We start from the raw sequence: 26,015 nt of genomic DNA, 5'->3' as shown, positions 1-26,015 counted from the left end.
TCCCTTTTCAAAATGTGATGACACCATGACTAATAATTTCTAAAGGAAAGACCCGAGTTAGATAATATAGAATATTTTCAAAAAATGGGAGGCTCAACTTATATAATTATGCAAACTTAAAAGGTTTCCCAAGGAGAATATATTTATATCCCATGTAATGGGAGCATTTTTCACTGCCAAAATTAAGTTGGACCTCATTCACAACAATTCTCAACCATGTGCCAATTAATTATACTATCATGATACTTGGATTCACAATGCCTTGTGAATGTATTATTATCAGTCTCAAAAACTAAAGGACTACTACTCCTACTATATATGATAGTAACAGGCTTAAGGAGAGAAAAATTAGATTAAGTATTTATAGAAATAAATATACACTAAGAGTGCTATAGTATCCTTAAAAAATTCCATTACCAATCTCCATTTAGAGAACCAACCAAATATAAATGGAAAGATACTAAATAAATGGGAATAAAATCAAGTACCCAACAGTATCATCTTTTTTTTATTTTATTTTATTTTATTTTTATTTAATAGCCTTTTATTTACAGGTTATATGTATGGGTAACTTTACAGCATTAACAATTGCCAAACTTCTTGTTCCAATTTTTCATCCTCTATCCTCCCACCCCCACCCCCAGATGGCAGGATGAACAGTCATCTATTTTTTTAAATGTTTACCTTTGAAACAAATATATTGTTCCCCTTTTGGAACAATTATAAACATTAATGTATTTACTATAGCATGAATTAAAAGGGGATTTGCCCTTAATATGCCAAAATTTATTTAAATTTTTTTACTAATTACAAAAAAAGAAATGCTTACCTTCTTCTTCTTGTGCAGCAATAGTAACTAGAATAAAAGAAAAATAAAGAAAATTGAATTTAAATATTCAAGAAAATCATTGGTTTCATTTCTCTTCATTTTAATCATCTCTTTCGTTAAATGAGAAATTAAATCATCAATATTTGACTACTTCTACACAGAACTTGAAGAAGGCACTTAGAAAATTATACTGTTTTCCTAGTTATAGTCTCATACATCTGAAGTATAGACTTTTTAAGATCTTTCTTTTATACAGTCATTTGAATGAATGGTTTAAACTGCTTTCATTTCTCAGGCCTTTACAGTCTTGGCTTCTGACCTCATCATTAAATAGTCTACTATTTCCAAGTTTACCAAAGATTTGTTTTTGCATTTAAATGAACTTGAATTTTATTAGACACAGCAGCATTGATATATGTTTGAAAACTAGCATTCTGTATATTGTGATATACACTATTCAGTTCAAAAAAAGTAATTTGCTTTTTGGTAATTCCATATACGAATTTTGTGCAATAAATGTTCTATCACTCTTCTTCCCATTCATTCTTCTGTCCTTTCCCCAACCCTGTGCCCAAATTTTGTTGTTCACAATGGGAACAAATGGATTTGATAATCTCTAAGGTATGCGAATAGTAATCGCTTTTAAAAAATAAAGTTTTAATGATGCCTTTTATTTTCTCATTATATTCATTTCTGATTACATTTTTCCCGTATTCCTTTCCTATCCAAGGATCCTTCCTTTGTTTTTAAATTTTTTTTTAACTTTTTAAAAATTATGAACTTAAGAAATAAAACAAGTATTTCTAAAACTTAAAAAGGACAAAACAAATATACAATACAAATACAATACAAAAAAAAAAATCAAAAGAGAGATCAAGGAAAAATTAGGAAAGAAATAAAAGCAGCCCCAAGAAAATTACAAAAAGAAAGTCAACCAAAATGAGTTCCAAAATCTTATGGAAGAAAATAACTCCTTAAAAACTAGAATTTGGCAAAGGAATGTTAAAAATAATACAACAAAAATTAAAAGAACAGGATCTGTGCTCTCTAAGAAGGATTTAAGAAAGTAGGGGGATAGAGGGAATCCGACTAACATATTCTACTTATCTGTAATATTCCACACCGGATAATTTTCCACATCTACAAGGAAAGGAAAGTTACATCTTTTTTCAACTGTTGTCTAGAAGCAAGCACAACTGTCATAATTTCAGAGTTTTCAATTTCATATTAGTCTTTTGTTTACATGTCATAGTTATCTTCTGTTTCCCCACTTCTGCTTACTTCAATCAGCAACAGATCATATAAATTTTTTTCATACTTCTCTGGATTCTTCATATTAATTGACTTATGGAACAGAAATATGCTACTTCACTGATACACCACAATTTGTCCAGCCATTCTCCAATCAATCAATAATTACTTTTCTACCATAACACAGGCTACAATGAATCGTTAGGCATATATGGGACCTTTTCTTTCCTAATTTTGATACCTCTTAGTCAAACAATTTGGTCATAAATGCTTTCTACAATTTCAATAGTGTATCTATCATCCCACAGGCTTTCCAAAATTGAACATTTCCATCTATTATCTATCATCTTTGCCAATTTCCTGCATAAGAAGAAAAACCTCAGAGTTATTCTGATTTACATTCCTCTTATTATACTCCTTTGAGCAATATTTAATATATATGTTAGTCAACATAACAAGCTTTTCCTAGATGTACCACTATGCTAATCACTGGAGATAAGAGGAAAGACTAAAAGACAGTCCTTGGTCTCAATGAGCTTAGAGGCTAATAGGAGAAGCAATAAAGAACTACTGGAGACAATCATCAAAAGGAAAACACTAGTATTAAGAGAGATCAGGAAAGGCTTCTTGTAGAAGGTAGGATCTTTAGCTGAGACTTGAAGGGATCCAGGGAAGCCATAAAAGCAGAAATGAGGAGGGAGAAAATTTCAAGCCAGTGACAGGAAGCAGCCAGTGAAAATGAAAAAAGAACAAGGAGAGCTATGTCACACTGGCATACATGGAAAGAAGTCTGGTGTAAAAAGCCTACAAAGATAGCCCAGAAGCCAGGTTTTAAATGCTTTCTTTTAAGAATTGTTTATTCAATTATGGAATATTACTGTTCTGTAAGAAATGACCAACAGGATGATTTCAGAAAGGCCTGGAGAGACTTACATGAACTGATGCTGAGTGAAACGAGCAGGGCCAAGAAATCATTATATACTTCAACAACAATACTATATGATGACCAGTTCTGATGGACCTGGCCATCCTCAGCAACGAGATCAACCAAATCATTTCCAATGGAACAGTAATGAACTGAACCAGCTACGCCCAGAGAAAGAACTCTGGGAGATGACTAAAAACCATTACATTGAATTCCCAATCCCTATATTTATGCCCACCTGCATTTTTGATTTCCTTCACAAGCTAATTGTACAATATTTCAGAGTCTGATTCTTTTTGTATAGCAAAATAACGTTTTGGTCATGTATACTTTTTGTGTATCTAATTTATATTTTAATGTATTTAACATCTATCTACTGGTCATCCTGCCATCTAGGGGAGGGGGTGAGGGGGGGTAAGAGGTGAAAAATTGGAACAAGAGGTTTGGCAATTGTTAATGCTGTAAAGTTACCCATGCATATAACCTGTAAATAAAAGGCTATTAAAAAAAAAGAATTGTTTATTCATGCATGTCCTTTGAATACTTTCTCATTATTTTTGACCTTTAATCTTTCCTCTTTGGGATTCTCTGACACTGCTTGCTCTCCCCTGATTTTCCTCCTAATAGTCTGGCCACTCCTTATCACTTTCCTTATAGGACAAGAATTTTACATCACATTAATATTACCTGAATTTTTAACTAAGAAAAATAATTCCATTGCCTGAAATTGAAGCTGTCTGACAGAACTATACTCCCTTTTCTCAAAGTAAAAATTACATGTATATAATATATATTTTTCTACAAAAATAGTTAAATGGCACAATCCTAGGAGTTTAGGAAGACCCAAGTTCAAATCATGTTACTCAATCCCTAGCTGTGAAACCCAAAACAACTAACAACCTCTCTGTGCTTCAGTTTCCTCTTCTGCAAAATGATGATGATCATTGTCATGAGGATAAAATTAGCCAATATTTGTAAAGTACTTTGGAAATCTAGATAAATGATAGCTAATATAATTAACATCTTTATAATCAAGGTAAACACTAAGGTTTTACCTCTCCCATGGAAACAGATGAGCAGTGAGTCAAAGACGATTTGGAAGGCAATAGGTGCTAACTTTGAAGAAAAGCTCAATCATACACTGAGCTTATGTCAGTGATCTCTTCTTTGCCAAAGAACAAAAAACAGAATCCTATTGAATGGTCTAAAAGGGAGTAAAGGTTAACTTAAGGTAGCCCCGATCTACTATACACAATATCCCCCCCACTCCCCATTCTTGTTGGTAGAGTAGAAAGTGGTATTTAAACTGGAAATAAGGGACACTATAAGAGGGAGGTGAGCAAGAAGACAATTCCAAGTATAAGGAATAGCTAGAACTAAACAAGATGTCAGGAAACGGTATGCCATGTGTGAGGAATAAAGTATAAGATTTTATACTGGGGGGGAGGGGTCCCTGCAGATAGCAACTGTAGCCATGAAATTAAAATATATTTTTGCCTTGGAAGGAAAGCTATAGCAAATCAAGATAACATACTAAAAAACAGAAATATCACCTTGCTGACAAAGATCCAAAGTCAAAACTATGTCAAAAACTAGTCAAAGTATGGTTTTTCTAGTAGCAATATATACTTGTGAGAGTTGGACCATCATGTATACTTATTGTGTATCTAAGTTATATTTTAATATATTTAACATCTACTGGTCATCCTGCCATTTAGGGGAGGGGGTGGGGGGGGGTAAGAGGTGAAAAATTGGAACAAGAGGTTTGGCAATTGTTAATGCTGTAAAGTTACCCATGTATATATATCCTGTAAATTAAAGGCTATTAAATAAAAATAAATAAATAAATTAATAAATTAATAATAATAATAAAAAAAAAAAAAAAAAAAAAAAGAGAGTTGGACCATAAGGAACACTGAGCACCAACCGAGTCAATGTTTTAAATTTGTGGTACTGAAGAAGACTTTTTGGTAGTCACATGGTCAACAAAGAGTTCAAATCAGTCATTATTTAAATAAATTAATTCAGGCTATTCACTGGATGGTCAAATATAGAAGTTGGAGCTTAAATATTTTGGCCACATGAGAAAATGGAAAAGACTCTGACATTGGGAAAGATTAATGGCCAGGTATGTGCATGGGGACACAAAGAGAGCTGGATATAGCTACATGACTGAATAACAACAACAAAATATACATATATATGGGACAAGCATTTTAAAGGGGCTAGAAATGGGCTGAGAATGGAATAAAGCAAAAAGAATAGATTATAGTGCACTCGGGAAACTGTATATCCTCAGTGCCCAATCATCATTTTCCATACAAATATTCTTTCAATTTTAGAATACTATAGAATCAAAGAAACATCAAAACTAGAAGACAATAGAGAGAGGCAGAGGCAAGATTGGCTCAGACAAGCTTCGTGGGAATAAAAAGTGCATGGTGTATCATCAGGCTGAGAAAGAGAAATGGGCTGATCATTTTGTGAGAGTAAGGTTTAATAAGTGATTAGTCCAAAAGCTGTTCAAACTAGTATTGATAAAATGTAATCAGGAAAATTGACTGGATTCTCTCTGGAGGACCCAGAGAAGAAAATGGACAAGAATCACACAAGGTGGGTGAGGAAAGCAGAGAGAAATGAATAATAAATAATTTTTTATATTAAAAGACAGTACTGTATAAATCTTCATATCTAAAAGTAATCTATCTCTTTACATGAGATAAATGATAAATATTTTTTAAATTAATAAAAATCAAAGCAATGTTATATACAATAATGTACCAAAACAATTAGTGGTTCCTTCTGGGCTGTCATTCTCATTAGCAGCCTAAGTTTAAAGGCATAATTATCCCCCAAAGCATAACCAACAAGGTTATACAACCTTGAAGACTCCAAATGAGTATGAACCAACTACTTTATCGAAGGATATTCTGCTTAGAGATGATCCAATCTTTCTCTTCTGTCATTTTGCTATTCTTTTTCATTATTAACTGGAATTAATTTCAGAGAAGAAACTTTTAGCCAGGATGGGACTTAACTTTAAAAATTTACAAAACTCACGCATTAACAAAACAGTATCACTAAGTTTAATATAATTAAAAACTAAAACCAAAGCTCTGCGACTTTGATTTGCTCAAGTTCATATATGTTAAGGAATTTTTTCATCAGAGAAAATTTGCTACCACCTCTTAACAAAAAATGCCAATCATCCAAAGTACTATTAATTTTGTTTGCAAAGGAGACATTTCAAATATTAAATGCTTGAAATTCCTTAGAACATAAAGTTTCTAATTTTAATGTTCCTTTGTATTAATTCAATATAAAAACATCTATGCTAAAAATGCCTGTCAGATTTTTATTCATATTTTTCTCAAGTATAAGAGTTCTAATTTGGGGTTTTGGAGTTTTTTAATTTTTAAGAACATTTATGAAATCTCTTTAAAATTTACTTTCTTCAAATGAATGAATGACCATCAAACTGGAGAATGGTTCGGTAAATTGTGGTATATGAATGTGATGGAATACTATTGTTCTGGAAGAAATGACCAGTAGGATGAATACAGAGAGGCTTGGAGAGACTTACATGAACTGATGATAAGTGAAATGAGCAGAACCAGAAGATCATTATATACTTCAACAATGATACTGTATGAAGATGTATTCTGATGGAAGTGGATTTCTTGGACAAAGAGAAGCTCAGTTTCAACTGATCAATGATGGAAAGAAGCAGCTACACCCAAAGAAAGAACACTGGGAAATGAGTGTGAACTGTTTGCATTTTTGTTTTTCTTCCCAGGTTATTTTTACCTTCTGAATCCAATTCTTCCTGTGCAACAAGAGAACTGTTCGGTTCTGCACCTAGGATATATTGTGACATATTTAACATGTATAGGACTGCTTGCCATCTGGGGAGGGGGTGGAGGGAGGGAGGGGAAAAGTCGGAAGGGAAGTGAGTGCAAGGGATAATGTTGTAAAAAATTACCCAGGCATGGGTTCTGTCAATAAAAAATTATAATTACTTTTTAAAAAATTACTTTCTTCTGTCTATGCTTCCTGAGGATATATCTGAAATTTTGTGATTTATTGTTGTTGTACAATTGTATCAATTGTGCCTGACCCTTCATGAACCAATTAGTAATTTTCTTAGCAAAGATACTTTGCTATTTGCTATCTTTTTCTCCGGTGCATGTGATAAATAAGGAAACTGATGCAAACAGGGTAAGTGGCTTGATCAGAATCATGCACTTAATAAATGTCTGAAGCCACACAGAAACTCAGGTCTTCCTGACTCCTGGCCTAGATGCTCCACTGTGATTATACACAGCTATATTGACTAATCTCTGAAATGGAAGACAATTAACACCCTCTTAAAATAAATTTCATTTTCCTTTCCTTCCATCTTGGTGAATAACACTAGAAAATGAATCTTACTCTAAACTGACTTTTGTTTACTTATTGTTAGTGCCTTCTATTTTATTTTTTAATAGCTTTTTATTTACAAATATATGCATAGGTAATTTTTCAGCTTTGACAATTGCAAATCCTTTTGTTCCAACTTTTTCCCTCCTTCCCCCCACCCTTTCCCCCAGATGGCAGATTGACCAATATATGTTAAATATGTTAAAGTATAATTTAAATACAATATACGTATACATGTCCAAACAGTCATTTTGCTGTATAAAAAGAGTTAGACTTTGAAGTAGTGTACAATTTAGCCTGTGAAGGAAATCAAAAATTCGGGTGGACAAAAATAGAAGAATTGGGAATTCTATGTAGTGGTTCATAGTCATCTCCCAGAGTTCTTTCTCTGGGTGTAGCTGGTTCAGTTCATTACTGCTCTATTGGAATTGATTTGGTTCATCTCATTGTTGAAGTGGGCCACATCCATGAGAATTGATATTATATAGTGCCTTCTATTTTATTTACACCATAATAACATTTTACTACTTTCTGCTCCACAGAATTTTCCCTTGGAATAAAGGAGAACCAACTGATATGTCTAACTGAGCAACTTCCAGAGAGCAAAATTCACAGGGAAGATATAGAAAAGGCGAAAATCTGCTCAGTATCATTAAAGATTAGAAAATCTGGAAAAACGTAATAAAACATGAGAAACAGACAAAAACTTGTAATTAGGATTTGTCAGCATTCTTTCAACTACAAAGGAATTCTTGGTTTTGGAGTCAAAGAATAACTGCTATCTCTCATCATGATAATAGCCAAACATGTGGTGCACTCTAAGGTTTATTATAAAGCACTTTCCACATGCCATCTCTCCTGATACAATGGCCTAGTTAAGATAAATAATACAGCGGTATTATCCCTATTTCTTAGAAGAGAAAAGTGAAACTCAGAGAGGGTGTAACTTTCCTACTATGGACAGCTATTATGTGTCCTAAGCAGGATTCAAACCAAGGTGTCCCATTCTTTCCACCGTACACAAATTGCTTCAATAGGAATCACTGATATACCTAGTGAGTATTGTGGAAATGTGTACATTCCCTGATTTTAATTCAATCTTTCCTCAATTCAATAAACACAGAGTGCTTTGCCTTTGGGTTGTTTGTCACCCATCTCCTTTCTCCCCCTTCCCCCAATAGGGAATCTACTAATAAGAATGAAGGATATGCTGACAGACACTATCACTCACAAACTACTATTATGAACCAACCTCCTACTTAGGCGAAGTAGGGAACAAACAAGGTTCTGAATAGACTCTATCCACTTCTTCCAAGCAAGAATTTAACAAAGTCCTATTTATTCCTCCAATTACAGACCACTGGACATGGTTTTCATTTCTTTCACATACTTTACTGGCATGGCAATTTCTCAAATTTGGCAATCCTTCCTTCTTCCATAGCCCCTTCCTAATAATTAAAAATAAACAAGACTTCATAAAATTAAGCCCTCCTATCACTCCAGCAAACTAACTTTCATTTTTTTTAAATGCTAAAGACATGAATTCTAATGGACAACTTTTTTCCTTCACATTCATCCTTTTTAAAAACAATCTAGAAAAGTTCCAATAATTTTATGATGAAGAGAGCCTGAGAGAGAACTGTGGGAACTGAGTGCCAATTATAACATAACAACATTCTCACTATTTTTGTTGTTCATTTGCATTTTGTTTTCTTGTTCATTTTCTTTCCTTTTTGATCTGATCTTTCTTGTGCAGCAAGAAAATTGTACAAATATGTTTACATATACTGGATTTAACATTTTAACATGTATAACATATATTGGATTACTTGCCATCTAGGGAAGAGGGTGAAGGAAAGGAGGGAAAAATTTGGAACACAAGGCTATGCAAAGATCAATGTTGAAAAATTATCTGTGCATGTTTTTAAAATAAAAAGCTTTAATAATAATAAAAAAATAATTTGGAAAGCGTATATCCCCTTCCATAAACTAACCTTCTTTCTTCCCCTCAATCTTTACACATTTTAACTTGAGTTCCAAATTCTTTCCCTCTCCTCTCCTAGAGAGGGTAAGCAATCAGATATAGGTTATACATGTGCAATTATGTAAAATATTTCCATATTTGTCATTTTATAAAAAAAAATGAATAAAAGAAAAAAAGTGAAAAATAGCATGCATTAGTATATGTTCAGTCAATATTAATTTTTTCTCTGGAGGTGAATAAAATGCTTCATCATTAGTCCTTTAAGATTATCTTGGATTCTTGTATTGCTGAGAACAATTAAGATATTCACAATTCATAGAACAATATCATTATTATGTTCAATGTTCTGGTTCTGTATCAGATGCTCATGTGTTTCCAGGTTTTTATAAAATCACCCTACTTGTTTTTTCTTATATAGCACAACAATATCACATTATATTCATATACTACAGCTTGTTTAGCCATTCCCCAATTGATGGGCACCATTTTGATTTGCAATTCTTAAGACACCACAAAAAGAGCTGTTAATGTGTGTGTGTGTGTGTGTGTGTGTGTATGTATTGTATTTAACTTATACTTTAACATATTTAACATGTATTGGTCAACCTGCCATGGGGGGAAAGGGGTAGGGAAAAGGAGGGAAAAAGTTGGAACAAAAGGATTTGCAACTGTCAATGCTGAAAAATTACCTATGCATATATTTGTAAATAAAAAGATATTTATGTATAGGTATATATATATATATATATATATATATATATATATATGAGCTGTTAAAAATATGATTGTACAAATAAGTCCTTTTCCCTTTTGTTTGGGATGTCTTCGGAATACAAACCTAGCGATGGGATTGCTACATCAAAGGGTATGCACATTTTTATAGCCCTTTAGACAAATTATTCTCCGAAAGTTTGGATTATATTCACAAGTCCACTAACAGTGCCTTAATATCCTAGTTTTCTTCCCAAATCTCCTCTAAAGTCCATTTTCCTTTTCTATCATATTCAATCTGACAGGTGTGAGGTAATGCTTCATGAGTTGTTTTAATTTCTATTTAATCAATGATAATTTTTTCATATGATTATTGATTTCTTTGTCTGAAAATTGCCTATTCATATCTTTGACCTGTTAATTGGGGAATGACTTGTATTTTTATACATTTGACTCATTTCTCTATATATCTGAGAGGAGTCTTTATCAGAGATACTTGTTTTAAGTCCCTTCCCCCCACCATTTTCTACTTTCCTTATAATTTTGGTTATATTAGTTTTGTTTATGCAAAATCTTTTCAATTTTATATAATCAAAATTATAATTACAAAACATTTTAATAGATAAAAATAGATAGACAGGCTGATGATTTATGTAGATTTATTTTGAATCTTGCAACTCTGCTAAAGTTGTTAATAAATTTCAAATATATTTTCCTTTAAGTTCTTTGACTGTATCCCATAAATTTTGGTATGCTAATGCATTGTTTTAAGTTTCTTATTTCCTCCCTTACTCCCCATTCTTTCCCTCTTCACAAGTATTTTATTTTTAATCACCACTTTCTCCAATATCCCCTCCCTTTTATCAGTCTCCCCATCCCCTTCTGTTATTATCCCTGCCTCCTTTTACTATGAGGTAAGAAAGACTTCTCTATCCAACTGAGTTGGTGTTATTTCCTCTTTGAAACAATTTAGATGAGAATAAGATTTACGCTTTGTTCATCACTACCCCCTCCCCCATCTTTTTTTTTTTTTTTGTTAAGGTATAAGCACCATTTATTAGACTCTGTTTTGATATATCCATATAGTGTCAGTCGGGATATGTTAAATAGGGTTGTTTATGTGCTACAAGACACCAGATGAATATTTTCTGAGTTTGTCTCTTTTTTATAGTTTTTGTTTTCTTTTACTGATGCATTAGATATTTCCTCTTGATGTTCTTATTCTTTAGTAGACACATCAGCGGTCCCACCCACCCCCTTTTTTAAAATAGCTTTTTTTTTAATAAGTTATGTGCATGTTTAATTTTATAGCACTGACAACTGCCAAACCTTTTGTTCCACTTTTTCCCCTCCTTCTCCTCACCCCCTCCCCCAGATGGCAGGTTGACCAATACATGTTAAATATGTTAAAGTATAAATTAAAGACAAAATAAGTAAACATGTCCAGACAGTTATTTTGCTGTACAAAAATAATTGGACTCTGAAATAGTGTACTATTAGCCTGTGAAGGAAATCAAAATTGAAGGGGACAAAAATACAGGGATTGGGAATTCTCTGTAATGGTTCATAATCATCTCTCAGAGTTCTTTTGCTGGGTGTAGCTGGTTCAGTTCATCACTGCTCTATTGGAACTGATTTGGTTCATCTCACTGTTGAAGAGGGCCACATCCATCAGAATTGATTATCATATAGTTTTGTTGTTGAAGTATATAATGATCTCCTGGTCCTGCTCATTTCACTCAGCATCAATTCATCTAAGTCTTTCCTGGCTTTCCTGAAATCATCCTGTTGGTCATTTTTTACAGAACAATACTACTCTATAATATTCATATACCACAATTTATTCAGCCATTCTCCAATTGATGGGCATCTACTCAGTTTCCAATTTCTGGCCACTACAAAGAGACCTGCCACAAACATTTGTGCACATACAGATCTCTTTCCCTTCTTTAGTATCTCTTTGGGATATAAGTCCAGTAGTAACACTGCTGGATCAAAGGGTATGCACAGTTGAGCATAGTTCCAAATTCTCTCCAGAATGGTTGGATGTATTCACAGTTCCACCAACAACACATCAGTGTCCCTGTTTTCCGACATCCCCTCCAACATTCGCATTATCTTTCCCTGTCATTCTAGCCAATCTGACAAGTATGTAGTGGTATCTCAGAGTTGTCTTAATTTGCATTTCTCTGATTAATAATGACTTGTACCATCTTTTCATATGGCTAGAAATAGTTTCAATTTCTTTGTCTGAGAATTGTCTGTTCATATCCTTTGACCATTTATCAACTGGAGAATGGCTGAATTTCTTATAAATTAGAATCAATTATATATTTTGGAAATGAGGCCTTTATCAGAACCTTTAACTGCAAAAATGTTTTCCCAGTTTACTGCTTCCCTTTTAATCTGTTTGCATTAGTTTTGTTTGTACAAAAGCTTTTTAACTTTATATAATCAAAAATTTCTATTTTGTGATCAATAATGATCTTTAGTTCTTCTTTGGTCATAAATTCCTTCCTCTTCCACAGGTCTGAGAGGTAAACTATCCTATGCTCTTCCAATTTATTTATAATCTCATTCTTTATGCCTAGGTCATGAACCCATTTTGACCTTATCTTGGTGTATGGTGTTAAGTGTGGGTCAATGCCTAGTTTCTGCTATACTAATTTCCAATTTTTCCCAGCAATTTTATTGTTTAGAGGAAACACATTTTAAACAGGAAGATACATACAGATTAAAGGTAAAAGGCTGGAGTATAATCTGTTATGCTTCAGGTGAAGTCAAAAAAGCAGGGGTAGCCATCCTGATCTCAGATGAAGCAAAAGCAAAAATTGATCTAATTAAAAGAGATAAGAAAGGAAACTATATCTTGCTAAAGGGTACTATAGACAATGAAGCAATATCAATATTAAACATATATGCACCAAGTGGTATAGCATCTAACTTCCTAAAGGAGAATTTAAGAGAGTTGCAAGGTGAAATAGACAGCAAAACTATAATAGCGGGAGATCTCAATCTTGCATTCTCAGAATTAGATAAATCAAACCCCAAAACAAATAAGAAAAGAAATTAAAGAGGTAAATAGAATATTAGAAAAATTAGGTATGATAGATCTTTGGAGAAAACTGAATGGTGACAGAAAGGAGTATACTTTCTTCTCAGCAGTTCATGGAACCTATACAAACATTGACCATAAGTTAGGACATAAAGACCTCACAAAATTAAATGCAGGAAGGCAGAAATAGTAAATGCTTTCTTTTCAGATCACGATGTAATAAAAACTACATTCAACAAAAAGTTAGGGGTAAATAGACCAAAAAGTAATTGGAAACTAAATAATTTCATCTTAAAGAATGATTGGGTGAAACAGCAAATTATAGACACAATTATTTCACTCAAGATAATGACAACAATGAGACATCATACCAAAATTTGTGGGATGCAGCCAAAGCAGTAATAAGGGGAAATTTTATATCCTTAGAGGCTTACTTGAATAAAATAGAGAAAGAGAAAATCAATGAATTGGGTTTGCAACTGAAAAAGCTAGAAAAATACCAAATTAAAAATCCCCAATCAAATACTGAACTTGAAATTCTAAAATTAAAAGGAGAAATTAATAATTTTTAAAGTAAAAAAAACTATTGAACTAATAAATAAAACTAAGAGTTGGTTTTATGAAAAAACCAATAAAATTGATAAACCTTTGGTAAATCTGATTAGAAAAAGGAGAGAGGAAAATCAAATTAGTAGTCTTAAAAATGAAAAGGGAGAACTTTCCACCAATAAAGAAGAAATTAAAGAAATAATAAGGGGTTACTTTGCCCAATTTTATGCCAATAAATTTGATAACCTAAGTGAAATGGATGACTACCTCCAAAAATATAGGCTTCCCAGATTAACAGAGGAGGAAGTAAATTGCTTAATTGTCCCATTTCAGAAAAAGAAATAGAACAAGCTATTAATCAACTCCCCCCCCAAAAAAATCCCCAAGACCAGATGGATTTACATGTGAATTCTACCAAACATTTAAAGAACAATTAGCCCCAATGCTATATAAACTATTTGAAAAAATAGGGAAATGAAGGAGTCCTACCAAATTCCTTTTATGACACAGACATGGCACTGATACCTAAACCAGGTAGTTTGAAAACCCCTCCCCCATCTTTCCTTTTATTACAATAATTTTTTCATGTTTCTTTTATGTGGAATCATTTACTCCATTCAATCTCACCCATCTTTCCGGTGCAGTTATCTTTCTAACCTCTTTATTTTTGGGGGAAGAAATATGTAAATTTTTGTATATTTTTTTCTATGCTTTGATTCATTTCATGATTCTCTCTTATAAATATCTCATTCTCTCCCACAATTACCAATTTTTTCTTTTACTTCTCTAACTTACTTTTTAAAACCCTTTTTAAGCTCTTCCAAGAAGTCTTTCTGGACCTTAGGCCAAAATATATTTTTCCTTTGAGGCTTCACATATAGTTATTTTGACACTATGGTCCTCTTCTAAATTTATGCCTTAATCCTCCCTATCACCATAGTATCTTTCTATAATCGAAATCTTTTTTTGGTTTTTGCTCTTTTTCTACCTTTTTTGTGACTTGGTGTTTTTATGTCAGAGTTGGGCTCTGGTTCTACATTGTTCTAAGCTTTCTGTGCTGGGGCTCTGGGTCTTATTGCTGGATTTCACTGGGCTTTAAGGCTTAGCTGCTTCTTTCTCTGAAGGATAAGCTCCCTTCTGGCTTATACAGGGAGGATCCCTGTTGGTTTCCTATGGGTGTTAAGATTTAGCTGCTGGCCTGTTCCAGGGATAGAAATTGCGGGTTGCTATGGAAACAGGGCTTCTCTTCTAGCAAGGCCCTGAAGGAATAATTTTATTGATGTTCATGGAGGAGTGGGCCCTGCTGCTGGGTTGCTATAGAAACGGGGTTTTCTGTTGGTAGGCCCCAAGGACAATGTCTTGCTGGTGGCCTTCCAGCACTTAAAGACAATAATGACTATGCCAAGGTATTTTCTCCAGGCTATATAATCCCAAGGAACTATGCTCTAGGTCATCAATATATTCCATAACTCTTAAATTAACGTTCATTGCGTAGGCATGAAGACAATCATCCTTCTCCAATCAGGCCATTGTTTTCACTTCCCTACTCACATACCATATTTGTTTCTACCTCCTTGTTGAGTTTCAGCAACAGTTTTTCTCGTTTTTTTTTTTAAAACAAGATTCTGAGTTTTTCTTTAGAAGCATTCACCTGAAAACATCCTTTGACATGGCAAAACAAATTCTATGCCCACTTCTATCTCAACATTTTACTGAGCTTTCATTTACTGCATTTCCCCATCATTTGTTGTACATCCCTATATTAAACAGAATCTAAATAAATTTAAAAGTCTCTTTTTAAAAGTATATTATTACCTTTGATCCAGCAGTGTTACTACTGGGCTTATATCCCAAATAGATCATAAAGAAGGGAAAGGGACCTGTATGTGCAAGAATGTTTGTGGCAGGTCTCTTTGTAGTGGCCAGAAACTGGAAACTGAATAGACAGATGCCCATCAATTGGAGAATGGCTGAATAAACTGTGGTATATGAATATTATGGAATATTATTGTTCGCTAAGAAATGACCAACAGGATGATTTCAGAAAGGCCTGGAGAGACTTACACAAACTGATGCTGAGTGAAACGAGCAGGGCCAGGAGATCTTATATACTTCAACAACAATGCTATATGATGATCAATTCTGATGGAGATGGCCATCTTCAGCAATGAAATGAACCAAATCAGTTCCAATGGAGCAGTAATGAACTGAACCAGCTATGCCCAGCGAAAGAACTCTGGGAGATGACTAAGAACTATTACATTGAATTCCTAATCCCTATATTTTTGCCTTTTGGATTTCCTTCACAGGCTAAATGTACAATATTTCAGAGTCCGATTCTTTTTGTACAGCAAAATATCGATTTGGTCATGTATACTTATTGTATCTAATCTATTTTATCTAATTTATACTTTAATATATTTAACATCTACTGGTCATTCTGCCATCTAGGGGAGGGGATGGGGGAAAGGAGGGGAAAAATTGGAACAAAAGGTTTGGCAACTGTCAATGCTGTAAAATTACCCATACATATAACTTGTAAATAAAAAGTTATGGGGGGAAAAAGTATATTATCAAAAAATGAAATTGTTAAAAAAAAATTGTTGTGAAAAGTTACTCATGTGAATTGCTCATGGGTTGACCAAGCCAATATAATAAAAATGACAATTCTATCTAAATTAATTTACTTATTCACTGCCATTATGATAAAAAGTATTTTATAGAGGTTGAAAAAAATAGTAACAAAATTCAACTGAAAGAACAAAAGGTTAAGAATTGCAAGGGAAGCACTAGCCCTGAAATCAGGAGGGACTTGAATTCAAATCCAGCTTCAGTTACTTAACACTTCCTAACTGTGTGACCCTGAGCAAGTCACTTAACCCCAATTCCTGGGGAGGTGGGGGTGGAGAAGGGGAGGAAGGGAAGAACTGCAAGGGAATCAATGAAAAAATATTTGAAGGAAAGTGTAATCAAGTAAGACAGGGGAGTAGGTCAGAAAATTCCAAGTTCTCCAGATTTCCCCCACAAACAAAACAAAATTGTATCTCAGGGGAAACACTGACTGGGAAAACAAAGAAGACTGGAGCAGAACAGAGTTCCTCTGGGACTACCCTAAAAGAAGAAAAATCTCAAAACCGAGGTTTAGCCAAAATGAAGTGTAAAAACTCCAGGCTAGCAAGCAGGGAGCCCTGAGGCTAGCTGGTTCTGAAGGTAATCTCAACCCAAACCACAGGAACTTTCACCTGGTGTTTTTTTGTCCAGGAAGATTGAGGGAACCTCAGGTGATAAGGAACTCCAAGCCTAGCTGTGCTGCTGAGTCACAGCCCTGGGCAAGAAGGAATGATGGGTGCAGAAGCAGTGGTACAGGGAAGCTGCTGGCTTCCGCACTTACAAGAGGGGAGAGCTGAAGTAAACCTGAGGCACCATGTCCCCCACATCAGGATGAAAAGTGGTTACACTAATAAATTCTTATAATTTTTTTTAAATTAAAGAACAAAGGAGAAAGAACCTAACCATAGAAACATTTTAAAAAAGCTCTCCTACCTCAAAGAGTAATGTTAAATGGCTACCTGCCCAGAAAGAACTAAAACAAAACAAAACAAAAAAAGCTTTAAAAATCAAATGAGAAAAATTGAGGAAAAAATTTTTTAAAAAGAACCATCTTCCAAGAAAAACAAGATTATAAAAGAAAATCAATGAACTAGAAAAGGGGATTCAGAGTCTTAAAGAAAATGATTCTTTGAAAATTAGAATTTGGCAAGGGGAAACCAATGAAGAAATGAGTCCAAGAAATAATAAACCAGAGAATGAAACAACAGAAGAGAAAAACATCAGAGCTGGAGAACAAATCAAGAAGAGAAAATGTAAGAATAATTAGATTACCTGAAAGCTGTGACCAAAAAAAAAAAAAAAAAGAATCATGACACAGTAATACAAGAAACAATCAAAGAAAATTATTCTGAAGTCATAGAACAAAAGAAATTTAAAAAACCCCCACCATTCACCACCTGAGATTCATCCACAAAAACTCATAAGAACATTATTGCTAAATTTTGAAATTCCCAGATCAAAGAGAAAATTTCACAAGAAACAATTCAAATATGCTTTTAATTACAGTTAACATGTAGTTAATTATAATCAAGTTATAATTAGAATTTTACAGGATTTATCAGCAGCTGTAACAAAAGACTGCAGGTCCCAGAATATTACATACTGACAATCAAAACAACTAGTCCTGTGGCCAAAAACATTATATCCAGCAAAATTAAGTATAATATTGAATGAAAAAAATGGACATTCAATGAACTCTCATATTTTCAAGATTGTCTCAAACTTGAACTCAAGAAAGAAGTTAATGTACAAGAGCCAATGTCAAAGACTAATTTCAAGGGACTCAATAAGGACAAACTACTTATTTTTTAATACATGGAAATATAAACTGTATGTCTAAGACTGACATTAGTAATTGGGTAGTCCAAAAGAAAAAATGGGGCAGAGCTGAGTTATGATCTGAATTTAAAAAGCAAAACTGTCTAGGAAAAAATAAAATAGTAATTATGCTATACAAATGAGGTCAGAGGAAGACTATATACAGAGGGATTAGATGGGGAAGGGGGGCTGATAACTCTGAATAACTACTCACATCAGAAATTGGTTAAATAGGGAACAATAAATAAACATGCCAAGAAGGATATTTAGCACCCTCAAAAATCTATAAAGAAATGAGGGGGAAGGAACAGAATAAGGTAGGGTATAGAAAGGTGTGTGGATTAATGGTAAAGGGATAAAAAGATAAGAAAAGGGTAGCATATGATAAGGTGAAATACAGAAGGGTACTTAGATTATTGGGAATGGGATAAAGAAGGAGGGAAAGAGGCGGGGAGAAAATAAGGAAGGGATCCACAGATAAGCAAAGGTTAGATGATAGTAAGACAAGGAGTAGAATTAAAATAGAAGAGATAGGAAATAAGAGATAGACACAAACATATAACAATGATCAGGAGTACAATTTACCAAGAAAAAAAAGTAGGGCTAATAATCACTAATCTGAGACGAAGTCAAACTTAAAGATTCAGTCAAGAGAGAAAGCTATACAGAACCAGGAGATCATTATATACTTCAACAACAATACTATATAATGATGTTCAATTCTGATGGACCTGGCCATCTTCAGCAATGAGATGAACAGTTCTAATGGAGCAGTAATGAACTGAACCAGCTGCACCCAGCGAAAGAACTCTGGGAGATGACTAAGAATATTACATTGAATTCCCAATCCCTATATTTTTGCCTCCTTGCATTTTTGATTTCCTTCACAGGATAATTGTACAATATTTCAGAGTCCGATTCTTTTTGTACAGCAAAATAACGGTTTGGACATGTATACTTCTTTTGTATTTAATTTATACTTTAACATATTTAACATGTATTGGTCATTCTGTCATCTAGGGGAGGGGGTGGGGGGAAAGGAGAAAAATTAGCACAAAAGGTTTGGCAATTGTCAATGCTGTAAAATTACCCTTGTAAATAAAAAAGCTATTAAAATTTTTAAAAAAGTGAGAAAGCTATTTATAATGTAGCCCATATTAATATCGTTCTAGATGCATGTGCAGGTATGTATATGTGCACACATATATATACACATACACTATATATGTGCTTAACTTTAACCTACTTGGAGGTAATAAAGTAAAAGATACAGAGTGAAGAATAACCTACAAGGAAACATAAAAATAATAGAAAGATATGAATATATAATTCCTTCTATTTTATATGCTTTGTTGAAATGGAAATTTATTGTTACATATTGTGAATCCTTCCTAATGTTCTGCAGGGCACATGACATTTTTTTTTCTTTTTCCCTTTTCACTTATTTTGCATTTAAGTTTACAAAAAAAAAGAAAGAAAGAAAAGAAAAGAAAAAACGAAGTGGTAATCATTAAAACAATCTAGTACTGGCTAAGAAATTGAGAAGTGGATCAGTGGAATATATTAGGTACACAATTACACAGTAGTAAATGACCATAGTAACATAGTGTTTGATAGAGTCGGGTTATCTGACAAAAACAATCCTAAAAGACATGATGAAAATAATATTTACCTCCAGAAAATGAACGGTTCATCTGAATTACTCCTTTCACAAAACCATGCAAAAAACAATGTACATGTTGTTTAAAACTAGCTTGATACACTACAACTAAGAGGGATTATAGCAAACTCTTTTGCCCTGAATGCCATCAATCTAAGCCCAAAGCATAAGAACATGACAAGTTTCTATTATGGAGACTTCAGGTACACTATGAATTCACTGTAACTCGTATACCATGTAGCCCTCATTGTAAAGATGCAACTGGGAAACTATCTGAAATATTGTAGTAAGATTGAACAAAAGTAGGTTTTATATTATCTTCCCCATTATCAGTACTAAATTGAAGTGGGAGTGGGAATGAGAAGAAAGGAGCTTAATAGGAGAGAGAATACTAAACAACTTTGTTCTGGAAGGACTCAAAACCATCTTAACTTTTAAAAAACATGACTAAAATAAATGTGGTAACTTGTTAATTCATATTATATCCTCTCATTTTTCTTTTTTACTTTAAAAACTGCTCTTCAAACAACAAGCAAAATATTAACTAAGTCTAAAGTAAAGGACAAATTCTCTATTCTTGGTACAGACTAGTTTAAATAATGATAAATGAAAAGAATTTTTACATCCACATGACAATTTAAAAGCTGTTAAGATATAGGAACTCCTAAAGCTGTTCTCTCTCCTGCGCCACAATATTTTGAAGATACTTAATAACAGACCACTTTTTGTTCTGTCCCAGTTGGCAACATTTAAGAATCAAAGCAAATTCTTGATATGCTTTATCTCAAGAACAGAAAAGTGCTGCACTATGCTATGAGAATCAAAATTTCTTGAAATTCTTAAACTTAGTCTAAGAGAAGACTTACCTAACCTTACCTAAGCTTCTTCTAAGAAGAAGCTCTTACCCCTAAGAAAAGGGTAAGGAAATGAGCATTTATTTATATCATGCGCCTATTGTGCCAGGCACTCTGCTTAAGGACTTTACAATATTATCTCAGTCAAGCCTCACAACAATCCTTCAAGGCAAGTGTTATTATTATCATCACTTTTTTTTATTTTTTAGTTGAGGAAAATAGGGCTGACAGCTTTTGCTTAGGCTGAAATGATGACTGCTTTTGTCTCTTGACTCTTCATGACTCCATCTGGGGTTTTCTAGGCAAAGAAAGTAGAGTAGTCCAGCTCATTTTACAGATGTATGGAAACTGAGGTAAATATGGTTAAATGACTTGCCCAGGGTCAATTAGTAAATATCTGTGAGGCTGGATGTGGACTTGGGAAGATGAATCTTCTTGATTTCAGGCCCAGCACTCTATCTTCTGCACCACCTATTTGCCTGCACCATACCACGTAAGTCTATCCAGGCTTTTCATTTTTATCTAAAAAGTGAAGATTTGCTAAATCATTTCTAACATCCTTTTCAACTACCTCTAAAATGTCTACAATTTTATAAACTGTCAAATGATGATCCAGACAAATAGGATATGACTTCAGAAGAGAGCAAGATCATGGGATCATTACGTTAGAGTTGGAAGAAACCACAAAGATCATCTTATCACAAGCTCCTTGACATAAGGGGTTTAATTACGTTTCTATATGATAAGCATTTAATTAATGCTTCATTCATTCCTTTATTTGTTCATGGCTTAAAAAAAAATGAAACTTTAGCTGGGCTGTGAAAGATGGGTAAGAACTGAATAGGTAAAGTGGAGGAAAAAACACAAGGAAAGGAGGGCAGGTAAGGAGACAACATGAATAAATCCTTCAGACACAACAATGTGTAGACTGTATTTTGGGGAGTGATTAGAACTGGCTTAAGTTATAAGAAGCAGGTTATAAAAATAACATTCTAGACATAAACTAAATTCCTTCAAAAAGAATATTAGATATAAAATTTAAACCATTATACAATACAACAATGAGACCGATTCTTAGTGATATGATAAATGGACAATTAAGTGCAGGCAAAAAACAATTTTAAATAGCACAATGAATCCTGATCATACCACATTAACACACATAAAGGCTTTTCCTACTTGCCAATCAAAGTAGAAAGATTACTATTAAACCATTCTCATTTCTAAGTTATGTCTATACAATTAATACCAGCTTATTGCAGAGATAGATTCAACATCTCAATCATATAAGTTTACTTCATGATCTCAAACAAAAATGCTCAATTTTCCTCCTGTGCCTTACATTTTAGGAAGAAACAAGGAGAGATTTGCAACTCTACAGAAATGGTTTACCTCTAATAATCTGAATACTTCATTAATTTTTGGTGGTATTACTTGTCATACAGTCCCAATAGTAATAAATAAGGTTTCTTTGAAGACAAATAAGCAAGCAGGAGAGGGAGAGAGAGAGGAAAAAAGAAAAGAAATCCAAGAGCCTAAAAGCAAATTTGACATCTTATAAATTTGAAATTTAACACTCAAACCTTCTGTTGCTAGAATTCATTCTTTATTGGATTAAGTGGGCTTGATCAATCTCTAGTCTAAAGATATATATTTATTGACTTAAAGAATTTATTCAGAGCTCCTTTATACCTGCCCAAGTTATTTTCTTCTTGTGAATGTTTGGAATCCTTGCTCCTTTTTACTCTAGTCCTGCAGCCTTAAAAATGGGATGCTACTGTGGTCCTGCAGAAAAGGGGGAAGGGAAGGTTTGTCACCTCCACTGCACTGAAGGAATGGGCAGAGAAAAAGGGAAAGAGGCAAAAGAGGTGTGTGCCTGACATATACAGAACTGGGCTCTCCAAATGTATTTTCACACATTTAGGTTCTACTAGTTGGGTTCTAAAATAGTTTACTTATATTATTATAGGTACTTTTAAGAAAGCCCAACAAGAGCCAAGGATAACGAAAAAAAGCACTCTGGAAGCTGGGAGTTCTCATTTTAGTGGTAATAGCTTCGAGACACATCTCTGAAACTGTTTCTAAGGTCCCTTATGGGAGAATGGTGCAATGGAGAGAACAGTGGATCCCACATTAGAGGCCCCAGCTCAAATCCCAGCTCTGCCACTTATAGTTAATGACCTTGGGAACATCATTTATCTTCATCTGTTAAATTAAATGGTTGAACTAAATCCAGCCCAGTACTAATTCTATGATCCTATTATCCTATGACCTCTAATAGCCTATGAACCTAAGTCTCTTTAACCCATTATGGGGCTAAAGTAATAACATTATGGAACAAATAGTAAAGATAATACTGTTGACTGGTATTGAGCCTCGAATTTAGAAAACATTGTGTTTCTAAAACTTTTTAGCAAATTTGTTGTTTGGAAATGGTCATTTTTCTCTTCAATCTCTCTGAAGATTTACAGATGATAATTTGCAGTGACTGGTTGGCATAGTGCCTTGCATATAGCATAAATATTTGTGGATTAATGACTAATTCCTCCAAGCATATGTAGAGCCAAATAAAACAAGTGACTTAAGAGTCCTAGAAATGAACCCAGTCACATAGAAACTTTCTGAAAAAGGAAATAAAAATTGTAGTCAGAAGATACCACCACACCCATCAGAATATATATGTAAAATATTATCACAAATTATATATTGTCTTATGTTATATCACAATATAAGTATCCAACAAACCTAATGGAAGGACGTTTATCTGGCTCATTTCCCAAACTTCACTAAAAGCATTCTACAGAACAGAATTCTATGAAATGGTTATACAATTCAACCTTCGGGTAAAAGTAATTTACAAGAAAAATCACAACTAGAGACTCCTTTAATTCTTAGCATCTTAACATGGCTACAACGGAAGGTAATGTATAAAGTGTCACCTTCAATTGAATTATTATTCAGTGTTAGATTTCAAAATAAATCCGTTTCTCTTCTGCACATAACAAATCAGCCTATTTTTATTTTTCCAAGTCAACTACTTCCCACACGATCTCTAAAAAAAAAAATAAAGTCAGACGAAATTTCTTTTCAAAAGCTCCCATAAACATCTTTCTCAATCCTCTCAGAAGAAAATAACACGATTCCACATTTGCAGGGGGCGGGGGTCAGTCTGACAAACATTGATTAAGTGCTTAACTCTAAGAGCAGGCAGTGTTAAAAACTAGGAATACAAAGAAGAGGGAAAGGGGGAGAAACAAAGAGTGAGAGAATATTGTAAAGCACTTCTGAGGTTGGTACTATATGCCAGGGACTGTACTAATCCGTTAGAATACAAAGAAAAGGGGAAAAAGGAGAGGGAGGGAGAAGGAAGAGAAATTTAATTAAGCACTTAACGACATGCCAGGCACAGTACTAAGGACTGAGGGGGATAGAAGGAAGAGAAGAGAGGAACAGAGAGGAGAAGAGAAGAGGGGGAAAAATGGGGGAAGAGAAGAGAAGAGAAGAGAAGAGAAGAGAAGAGAAGAGAAGAGAAGAGAAGAGAAGAGAAGAGAAGAGAAGAGAAAAGGAGAGAAGAGAAGAGAAAAGGAGAGAAGAGAAGAGAAGAGAGAAGAGAGAGAAGAGAGAAGAGGGAAGAAGAGAGAGAAGAGAAAAGGGGAGAAGAGAAGAGAGAAGAAGAGAGAGAAGAGAAAAGCGGAGAAGAGAAGAGAGAAGAAGAGGAAAGAAGAGAGAGAAGAGAAAAGGGGAGAAGAGAAGAGAAGAGGAGAGAAGAGAAGAGAATTGAATTATTAACCACTTTGGACCAGACACGGCTGAGGCTGGGATACAAAGCTAGAGAAAAGGAAAAGGTCAAGAGGAAGAGGAAAAAGAGGGAGCGAACATTTATTAAGCACTTGCAACGTGCTAGGCACCGTGCTTGCAGATGAGAATGCAAAAACCACAGTCTCAGTCCTCAAGGAGCACACCGAGGACGACAAAACACAAGGCGATGCAGAAGCGGGAAACGGGGAGAGCTGCGGAAAGACCCCCCGGCTGAAGCTGCAGGGAAAGGACCAGGACCTCTGGAGCGTTACTCATTCCTTCCTTCCTTCCGACCACCCACTGGGCCAGACGGAGAGGACCTCAGAGTCCCGCGGGGAGGCTCAGGAGATGCCCGGGACGGGCTCCGGGCTGGAGTTTCCCTAAGAGTAACTCCGAGATAAAGACGGTGAGGAAGAGGATGGGGACAATCATGCCCACTCCCCGTTCGGAGCCTCTCCCCCCGCCCCCCTCCGGACGCAGAGAGACTCGCAAGCAGCCCCCAGATTTCCGCGCGGGTGATAAGACAGTCTCCCACCGCTGGTGGGGGCGGGCCGCCGGCCGAGTGTCTCTCGGCCTCGGGGGGGGAGGGGGGGGGGAAGGGGGGAGGGGAGCCGCCCTCCCCAGAATGCCTTCCTTCACTTTTTTCTCTTCCTCCTTTTCTTCCGCCCCCCCTCCCCCTCCCCGGGCCCTCGGCCCCAGTACTCACAGAGGCAGAGCTCCACCACAAAGGTGTAGTAGGACCAGCAGATGACCACGGCGATGAAGAGCACCGGCACCCAGGCCGCGGTCCACTGGCAGCAGCGGAGCAACCTCCAGGGCGTCATCCTGGGCTGGCGGGACTGGCAAGCCCGGGGGCGCGTCCTGCCGCGGACCCGGAGCCGCGGAACCCAGGCAGCCTGCAGCTCCTCCCCGTCGTCCTCGCCTAAATCCTCCTCGGTGGCGAGAATCCCTTCTCCTTCCTCCCTTTTTCTTTCTTCCTCCTCCTCCTCTTCCTCCTCGGCTGCAGTAGTCGACGGCGTGGCCCTTCCCCGTACTGACCTCTTACCCCGCCCTCCCCCACCCCCCATTCCAGTCCGGGCCGCCGCTAGCTCCAGCTGTTCTACGCGCCCGCCGCAGCCGGCTAAAGGGGGGTGGGGTTAAGGGCCGAGGCCCCGGCCGGGGTGGCCTCTGATGGGAGGGGGGAGAAGAGAGAGAGAGAAGAAAAAAGAGAGAAGAGGGGGAAGGGAGGATCGGAGACAGAGAGGGGGCGGGGCTTGCGGAGGCGGGGCCTGCGGGGAGAGCCGGGCGGAGAGCGACGTGGGGGAGCAGCGGCAGCCTAAGGGCGAACTGAGTAGGAAGCCGAGGGAGGCTGGGCGGTCGATGCAGACCGAATGCTCAGACCCTCGCCATGGGTCTGAGGGTCGAACTCCCACCCTCTCGTTCCCCTCCCCCCATCTCAGTGCTTCGCTCAGCGTTGTCTGGCACGTAAGGGCTCATCTTTTCGGAGGCACCTTCCTCCGCCGCGAGTACCCTGTGACCTCTGGGAACCCCCGCTGTCTCAAAGACCCTTTTT

General features: G+C 35.6%; 1 protein-coding gene across 4 annotated transcripts in view; it reads right to left on the bottom strand.

Annotated features, from left to right (window-relative positions):
• Positions 1 to 25,696, bottom strand: part of ZDHHC20 (zinc finger DHHC-type palmitoyltransferase 20) — a 77,539-nt gene extending 51,843 nt beyond the window's left edge. Inside the window, exons 1-2 of one of the 4 annotated variants that reach the window (XR_004233146.1) lie at positions 25,170 to 25,696; positions 830 to 856 (exon numbers count right to left, since the gene is read on the bottom strand). Coding sequence is in view for 3 of the 4 variants with exons in the window: in XM_031960798.1 (XP_031816658.1) it covers positions 830 to 856; positions 25,170 to 25,530 (388 nt within the window). In the remaining variant the exon portion in view is untranslated. The remainder of the gene's footprint in view (positions 1 to 829; positions 857 to 25,169) is intronic. The other 3 variants (XM_031960798.1, XM_031960797.1, XM_031960799.1) reach the window with 3 other exon arrangements.
• Positions 25,697 to 26,015: the final 319 nt, after the last annotated feature.

The sequence above is a fragment of the Sarcophilus harrisii genome, chromosome 3 (assembly GCF_902635505.1).
Source record: "Sarcophilus harrisii chromosome 3, mSarHar1.11, whole genome shotgun sequence".
Lineage (NCBI taxonomy): Eukaryota > Metazoa > Chordata > Mammalia > Dasyuromorphia > Dasyuridae > Sarcophilus > Sarcophilus harrisii.
The sequence above is the reverse complement of the archived record's forward strand: the minus strand, read 5'-3'. Positions and strand labels throughout refer to the sequence as shown.